The 7,661-nt window shown below is 43.4% G+C and overlaps 2 protein-coding genes across 3 annotated transcripts; one reads left to right on the top strand and one right to left on the bottom strand.

Moving 5' to 3' along the window:
- Positions 1 to 302: 302 nt before the first annotated feature.
- On the bottom strand, positions 303 to 3,450 carry LOC110504674 (transmembrane protein 179). The gene is made up of 4 exons (XM_021583447.2): positions 2,922 to 3,450; positions 2,456 to 2,593; positions 2,176 to 2,254; positions 303 to 1,831 (listed from the first exon to the last, which is right to left on the bottom strand). The coding sequence occupies exons 1-4, from the start codon at positions 3,242 to 3,244 to the stop codon at positions 1,607 to 1,609; spliced, it is 765 nt and encodes a 254-aa protein (XP_021439122.1). The 5' UTR covers positions 3,245 to 3,450; the 3' UTR covers positions 303 to 1,606.
- Positions 3,451 to 4,055: 605 nt separating this feature from the next.
- On the top strand, positions 4,056 to 6,402 carry LOC110504676 (tetratricopeptide repeat protein 9C). 2 transcript variants are annotated; one of them, XM_021583449.2, is made up of 4 exons: positions 4,056 to 4,214; positions 4,965 to 5,317; positions 5,451 to 5,633; positions 5,856 to 6,402. In XM_021583449.2, the coding sequence occupies exons 2-4, from the start codon at positions 4,969 to 4,971 to the stop codon at positions 5,996 to 5,998; spliced, it is 675 nt and encodes a 224-aa protein (XP_021439124.2). In that variant the 5' UTR covers positions 4,056 to 4,214; positions 4,965 to 4,968; the 3' UTR covers positions 5,999 to 6,402. The 2 variants fall into 2 exon arrangements, with proteins under 2 accessions (XP_021439124.2, XP_036826149.1); XM_036970254.1 differs by having other exon boundaries at positions 4,096 to 4,214; positions 4,940 to 5,317.
- Positions 6,403 to 7,661: the final 1,259 nt, after the last annotated feature.

The raw sequence follows: 7,661 nt of genomic DNA, 5'->3' as shown, positions 1-7,661 counted from the left end.
TCTCTGATTGGTCCATAGGGAAAATAACCCCGCCTTGATATCCAAGCCCTACCAGCTATTGGTGTAAATTGGGTCCGCCCATAGACACGTTTCATTCCGATGGACTGGGTTGACCAATCACGCTTCCTTTATTCACCAAATAAGCACAGATCTAGGATCAGCCGACGTTGCTCAACCAATTCAAATGTTTGTCTACGAATGATCTAGAAACAAACAAAACTGATCTAAAATCAGCACTGCAGGCCAACTTCTAGTTCCATGCCCAGCGCAATGTCAACAAGTTATTAACATAGTAACTCCCCAAAATAAAACGCTTTTTTTTATTCATAGGAAGATATTTTTTGATTTACACAAACAGGATGCTAAATAAAAACATTAACATAAATAACCAGTATAAAATATCATCAATATTGCCAGTAATACTCCAAAATGCAATAGATTATAGACAGTCTATCTCTCTTCCGGTTTATTTTTCCGCTATATGTGTGTCACCGCGACTACTGAGGCCAGAGTTCAGAGTTTGAAGGTCAAGACAATTTGGAATACGTGTTTTTCCGAGTGTATTCTGTCTCTATCCTATACCTCCCTAAACCTTCTTGGCTCAGCCTAGTTCACACATATACTTGTTCTGATACTACTATCATCAAAGCTATATATTTGTGAAAAATCTGGAGGCTTCAAATGCCTTGAAAGGAGCTGCATCTACACAAATAGCATCATACGACAACCTTCACTAGAGGAAGAGAGTGATTCTGTGACACAATAAAACATTAATGTGTCTTTCTCACACAGTGATCCTATTTGAATATAGTGTCTCTCTTTCAAAAAATACTATATGCTTCTTGCTTCTCAATGAAAGCGCCTCAGTACAAATGTTCATTTACTCAAACAATGAATTACTTTTGCCTTGGGATCTATTGCACACAACATGCAAATGGTACATTTGCCAATTTTGGAACTGTTGGATATAACAGACATACATATTGAACAAACACTTTTAGGTCATGTTTTGTTGAAACAGACAACCCTGTAAAATAATAACTTAGTATTTATATGTAACTAATTTGGCACAGGTCAGTCAGTCAGCTACCTTGTTATGAAGTTAGTGAGCTATGCACTGATGAATGTCACTAATATCATACTGATTGTGATCACATATTAAACCATATGTCTAAGACTCTAAGATGAGACGGTACTAGTTAAACATCTAATTAATAAATGCAATAACATTACTTCATTTATTCCTTTTTTGGTTACCGTACGTTCAATGAATCCCCTTTGGTCTGAAAAATAATTGGTAGATGACGATTTGTGGTTGGAGGTTGAACCCTGTTAAATAAGAGACTACAGTAAGTGGTGAATGGTGGTGGTGATGAGATTTAGCAGAACAAAGGTCTTGGGGTTCAATAAAAACACTGGGTGTTGGTAATGAAGGGTTATGAGGGATGGAACTCATAAAAATTCAAATGGGTTTAAACAAGGGTTCAATCAAACTACAAACTGTAGTCCAGTCTCTTGAATCAATACATTCTTAGCTTCTTTGTTTCATATAGATTTCCACCCCTCATAATGTGTAGCTGCGTGGAGTTCCATTGGCATTAGGGGTTTAGACAAAGATGATGCTGGGTGCTGTTGATAGGGGTTGTGCGGGTGAGGGTGAGCCCCGGTCTGATCCTGATGAGCCTGAGGAGGAGGAAGAGTGACCGAGGAGATGCTCCTTCTCCCTGGGCAGGCAGGGCCCGCTGATGTGCTCGCTGTGGGAGTGGTAGAGACGCATGAAAGACAGGATGGAGTGGGTCAGCCACAATGCTGTCACACTCCACAGAGCAACCTGGAGAGAGAGAGAGAAAGATTATTATCAGTTAAAATATATATTATAAGTATTATTGAATAGAGAAACAAAAAGAGAAAGATAATAATAAGAAGAAGAAGAACACTAATAATAATAACAACAATGATCATAATAACAATAATAATAACAGCAACAATAATAATAACAAGAAGAAGAAGAAGAAGAAGAGGGTGTAAGGGGAAATAGAGAGCACAGAGGGAGAAAAAAACTGAAACTAAATCACAAGTACACTGACTCACTCATGTTAATGCAAAGCAGACAATTTCTATTTTGAGCAGGGAAAGCCCACTGGCATGAGATATGGGCTATGGGGGACTACATACCTCTGCCAGAGTGAGCTCAGTGTAGAAGGAGGACGTCTCTACATCCAGGTACATGGGGACGGACTGGGATTCTGCACAGCTGCACGCAAACAGACAGAGACAAGAAACTGTCAATATTTAACAAGGCAACAGTCAAACCCCTGCAGCTTGACCCTCACACTCACTGCAATGTATGCAACACACCGGTCGATGCACAGAGATTTTCCTGACCAAATGACCTGGCCTGGAAGACCCTAAAGTACGACCTGTTGATATATATGTCTCAGTATATGAACATTACCTGTAGGGTCTGGTGTTGTCGTCTGTGACAGTGTTGCACCAGGAGGCCAGCCCCAGGGAGAGGGTGACACTAGCCCCTCCAGATAGGAACAACACACACAGGCTCAGGATCAGGGTCAGGAAGGCAGAGAACAAGGTGCTGGAAAATAAACATAGTAATAACATTGGTGACTGTGAACTACTGAAAACATTGTAATTTGACGTAAACTGTTATAACTATGTAATAGCAGTTACCGATGACACATATGACTAACAATGCATTGCACTATTTGATATTTCATAATGGTCATTATTATTATTATGAGGCTAGTTATGTCATTTATGTTTCCATTTGTATCGTTGTTTTTTAAATATTTATATATATATATATTTAACACACAAAAAAAACTGTATATATATATAGGCCTACTTTATGTACTATTGTACTATTGATTAACTATTTCAAAGCCTATGGAAAGCCTACTCACTCGTCAAGCCGTCCGTGGAGATAGAAGATGCTTCGCCAGCCCTGCGCAGCACCATACAGCACCGTGAAAACACCGACAAAAGTTGCGAACTGGCATGCAGACGGTGGACCCCATTGCTGTACCACCAAGTGTGAAATCTCACCCTGTTCCACAGAAATGTCGGTTCGATTGTCCGTTCTCCAAGAACCAGTGGTGAAAAGCGCACAACGCCCTTTGAAAGCTGAGCCGTTTAGCGCCAGCGGGACAACCACCATCAACCCGGCCAGTACTGACAGGGTGTGGGCTGCGCAGTGAGCCACCAACAGTCGCCGATCAAGCTCCATATCCTAAATCCAAAAGATCGATCAAAACGAACTAAATACAGGATATCTTCAGGCAGTACCGTCCCGTTTATTCGGTATTATCTTGAATTATTAAACTACCATGTGTCATATTTCTGAAAGAAAACAGGATATTTAAAGAACAGACTGCACGCAAACTAGCATTACAACACTCCCTTCCCCTTACAAATGTGCCAGTGACGCACTTGCATACGACACATACTGGAGCGTTGGACACATTTCCTAGAGATGCAGTGAATGCTGTCAAAACGTTATCATTTTGCAAATGTATTATTTGACTCAATCAACTGAGTGGTACTTTTTAATCGTGGTACTTTTTAATCATGATACTTTTTAATCAATCATTATCCATAATAGCGACAAATATGTTTTTTTTTTTTTTAGTTATGTAAGATGCATGGGACAGAATGTACGCCAGGTTCGAAAGGGGGGTACAAAGCCGACCCCCACCTCTTGTCATTTAAAGTCGGTCAGTAGGACAACATTAATCCGATCAACCTTCCTAACAATGGACCATTGCAAAAGTCTGTCCTATAAATCATTTATAGGATTATGTCATATAAATAAGACATACTGCATGCAGCCTAGGTCATCTACAATTTATGAATTATTTTATTTGTTCCAAACAAACTTCTACAAACTTCTAGGACTCTTCATTAATTCACCAAAGACATAAACATTACACCATTTTACTTTACAGTATTGATGAACGCTCTTTCATTGATGGATGCATCACATAGTCATGTCCATGTTACTACAGCAGGTGGCGCTAAAAAACTATAAAATCAGTTCCGTTGCAGTCAACTAGGTTGGGTACTCTCACCACAGAAGAAGAAAAAGCAGGAAGTGCTTGTCTGAACACCAATGTTGTGATTGTTTGGATGTGCTCTAGCTAGGTGGACAAGTTCAAGTATTTTATTTGTCTTTTGTGTAAAGATCAATAGACTGTAAGGTGAGTCGCTATTACAATTTTTTATAACGGTCAACATATGACCATGTCAATTGGAAGTTACTTTGCATCTTGTTCACTCACATGCGTGTCTATCGCGCAAGCTAGCATAAAAAAACACGTTTTTTCTTGTTAGCTTGTACAGGACCTAGGTAGGACACTCCATATAACGTCTTAGTGAATAAGTTGAAATGACTAGCTAGTTTTTCTTTTCCAATATATTGTGTTTAACATCAAGGGAAGGTTTCAGATTTCAGGGCAATAGCACCTCCAGTTCTTTACTCATAAGAAATGACACGTTTTATTGGTCACATACACATATTTAGCAGATGATATTGCGGGTGTACCGAAATACTTGTGGCCCTAGCTCCAACAGCGCAGGAACGTTAGTATCTAACAGTTCACAAAAGTACACAAATCTCAAAGTAAACGATAGAATTAAGAAATATATAAATATTAGGACGAGCAATTTCGGAGTGGCAGTGAGTAGAATACAGTATATACATATGAAGTGAGTAAAACATTATGTAAACATTATTAAAGTGAACAATGTTCCATGTCTATGTACATAGGGCAGCAGCCTCTAAGGTGCAGGGTTGAGTAACTGGGTGGTAGCCGGCTAGTGACATTGGCTAAGTTTTGTCTTAAGATTTAGTGTTGGTGTGTACCACCCAAGTAACACAACAATGTGTCTAGTCATCTAATATCATGTCTTCTCGTGTACTTATGTTCCCATCTCCACTGGCCATCAAGTACCATGGCGAGTCCAGAGCCACCAGGTGGTGAGATTATGGAGCTGGGGGCCGGGGCTGCAGTGGCAAGCTGTTCAGGCTCTTCTTCTACCAGTCCTGGCCCCTCAGGTGCCAAAGTAGACTCCCAGCTCCAAGATGCTATCCACCTAAAAATGGAGGGGAACAAATTCTACAAAGAGAAAAACCTTCGTTCTGCCATTGGACGTTACCACCGTTCGTTGCTCGTTCTGCGTAGTTTAGACTCTGATGTCACTGCGGCAGTGAAGGGGTTTGGTCCTGAGGCTCCTGTACTCACCGCAGGACAGGAAGAACTACTTAGGAACACACAGGTGGACTGCTACAACAATTTAGCAGGTATTACAGGCCTCGATACGTGGCATGCAGTGAATAACCCTTTTAAAGTCATGTATAATCCTGAACACAATGAACAATCCCCCCTCTTTCTTGACTGACTTTTCTCCCTTTTCTGTCTCACCCCCTTTCTTAGCCTGTCTGTTGCAGAGAGAATGTGTAGACTACACGCGTGTCCAGGAGTACAGCTTGCGGGTGTTGCAGTGGCGTCCGGGTGACATCAAGGCCCTGTACAGAGCAGGAGTGGCCTCTCTGCAGCTGGGAAACGCACAGAGTGCCAAGCAATACCTCACTCAGGCCAGCAAAGGACAACCCAATGGTAGCTCAGCTTTTTGACCGCTCTCCCTACCACAGCCTTTGAGTAAAACAAAAACGTTTATTGATGAGTTGTGAGGGCGTGTTATAGGCATACTATTCTATTCCCCAACAGAATGAAGTAGATCACAATATATTGTTTTATTTTTGTGTCTATGCTATTCCCATTCCCCTAATGTTGACTGAAATTTGAATAACTTTATTTGTCACTGTGTCTCTTTAACAGACACTAATGTGAGGAGGCACCTGCAGCAAGCGGAGGATAGGCTGAGCACAGAGTACCAGAAGGAGAAGGCTCTGTACCGAGGCATGTTCTCCTCCAGTCAGAGAGCAGGGGAGGGGGCCAGCGGAGGAGTCACCCAGAAATAAGTTCCCATCAGGAGGGATGTTCTGTTGTTTTGACCCTGAGGATTGAGAAGAGCACTGGAGAAGAAAGAGGAAACAAACCTAGACTGGACACCTAAGAAGAGCTACAGCATGTTAGAGGGAATCGGCCTAAGTAAGGCCGGTTGGCTAATATTGATCACATAATATATTGATCACATAATGAGTAGATATTTGCCTGATGACCAACAGGAAGCTATGTCGTTGGAGGCTCAAAAGGGTTGAAGGTCAAAGTGAGGGTACTAAAAGAGACTGTTTTGTGCACTGTTCAAACTCAAAGTCCTATTATGCCTTCTGAATGTGGTTGTTTCTGGTCTAATGATCAGTTGTGTTACTTTTTGTGTACAAAATGTTTTGATTCAACTTAATAAATATTTTTTGAAATGACAGCGGTACACTGGCGTTACTACTGCTGCGGTACACTGGCGTTACTACTGCTGCGGTACACTGGCGTTACTACTGCTGCGGTACACTGGCGTTACTACTGCTGCAGTACTCTGGCGTTACTACTGCTGCGGTACACTGGCGTTACTACTGCTGCGGTACACTGGCGTTACTACTGCTGCGGTACACTGGCGTTACTACTGCTGCGGTACACTGTACACTGTACACTTTTTGTGTACAAAATGTTTTGATTCAACTTAATAAATATTTTTTGAAATGACAGCGGTACACTGGCGTTACTACTGCTGCGGTACACTGGCGTTACTGCTGCGGTACACTGGCGTTACTACTGCTGCGGTACTCTGGCGTTACTACTGCTGCGGTACACTGGCGTTACTACTGCTGCGGTACACTGGCGTTACTACTGCTGCGGTACACTGGCGTTACTACTGCTGCGGTACACTGGCGTTACTACTGCTGCGGTACACTGGCGTTACTGGTGCGGTGCACTGGCGTTACTACTGCGGTGCACTGGCGTTACTGGTGCGGTACACTGGCGTTACTGGTGCGGTACACTGGCGTAACTACTGTGGTACACTGGCGTAACTACTGTGGTACACTGGCGTAACTACTGTGGTACACTGGCGTAACTACTGTGGTACATTGGCGTAACTACTGTGGTACACTGGCGCTACTACTGCGGCGGCGCACTGGCGTTACTACTGCGGCGGTGCACTGGCGTTACTACTGCTGCGGTGCACTGGCGTTACTACTGTGGTACATTGGCGTAACTACTGTGGTACATTGGCGTAACTACTGTGGTACATTGGCGTAACTACTGTGGTGCACTGGCGTTACTGCAGCGGTATACTGGCGTTACTACTGCTGCGGTGCACTGGCGTTACTACTGCTGCGGTGCACTGGCGTTACTGCTGCGGTACACTGGCGTTACTGCAGCGGTGCACTGGCGTTACTGCTGCGGTGCACTGGCGTTACTGCAGCGGTACACTGGCGTTACTGCAGCGGTACACTGGCGTTACTGCAGCGGTACACTGGCGTTACTGCTGCGGTGCACTGGCGTTACTGCTGCGGTGCACTGGCGTTACTACTGCTGCGGTGCACTGGCGTTACTGCTGCGGTGCACTGGCGTTACTACTGCTGCGGTGCACTGGCGTTACTACTGCTGCGGTGCACTGGCGTTACTACTGCTGCGGTGCACTGGCGTTACTGCTGCGGTGCACTGGCGTTACTACTGCTGCGGTGC

Source organism: Oncorhynchus mykiss, chromosome 31, assembly GCF_013265735.2.
Source record: "Oncorhynchus mykiss isolate Arlee chromosome 31, USDA_OmykA_1.1, whole genome shotgun sequence".
In the NCBI taxonomy this organism is placed as follows: Eukaryota; Metazoa; Chordata; class Actinopteri; order Salmoniformes; family Salmonidae; genus Oncorhynchus; species Oncorhynchus mykiss.
The sequence above is the reverse complement of the archived record's forward strand: the minus strand, read 5'-3'. Positions and strand labels throughout refer to the sequence as shown.

Excerpts from the sequence above, each read along its gene's own strand:
- LOC110504674 (XM_021583447.2), bottom strand. The coding sequence starts at position 3,244 with ATGGAGCTTGATCGGCGACTGTTGGTGGCTCACTGCGCAGCCCACACC. Across the intron at positions 2,594-2,921 it reads CTCCACGGACGGCTTGACGA|CACCTTGTTCTCTGCCTTCC; the intron begins GTGAGTAGGCTT and ends TTTATTTTCCAG. Across the intron at positions 1,832-2,175 it reads CTGAGCTCACTCTGGCAGAG|GTTGCTCTGTGGAGTGTGAC; the intron begins GTATGTAGTCCC and ends CTCTCTCTCCAG.
- LOC110504676 (XM_021583449.2), top strand. The coding sequence starts at position 4,969 with ATGGCGAGTCCAGAGCCACCAGGTGGTGAGATTATGGAGCTGGGGGCC. Across the intron at positions 5,318-5,450 it reads CTGCTACAACAATTTAGCAG|CCTGTCTGTTGCAGAGAGAA; the intron begins GTATTACAGGCC and ends CCCCTTTCTTAG. Across the intron at positions 5,634-5,855 it reads CAGCAAAGGACAACCCAATG|ACACTAATGTGAGGAGGCAC; the intron begins GTAGCTCAGCTT and ends TCTCTTTAACAG.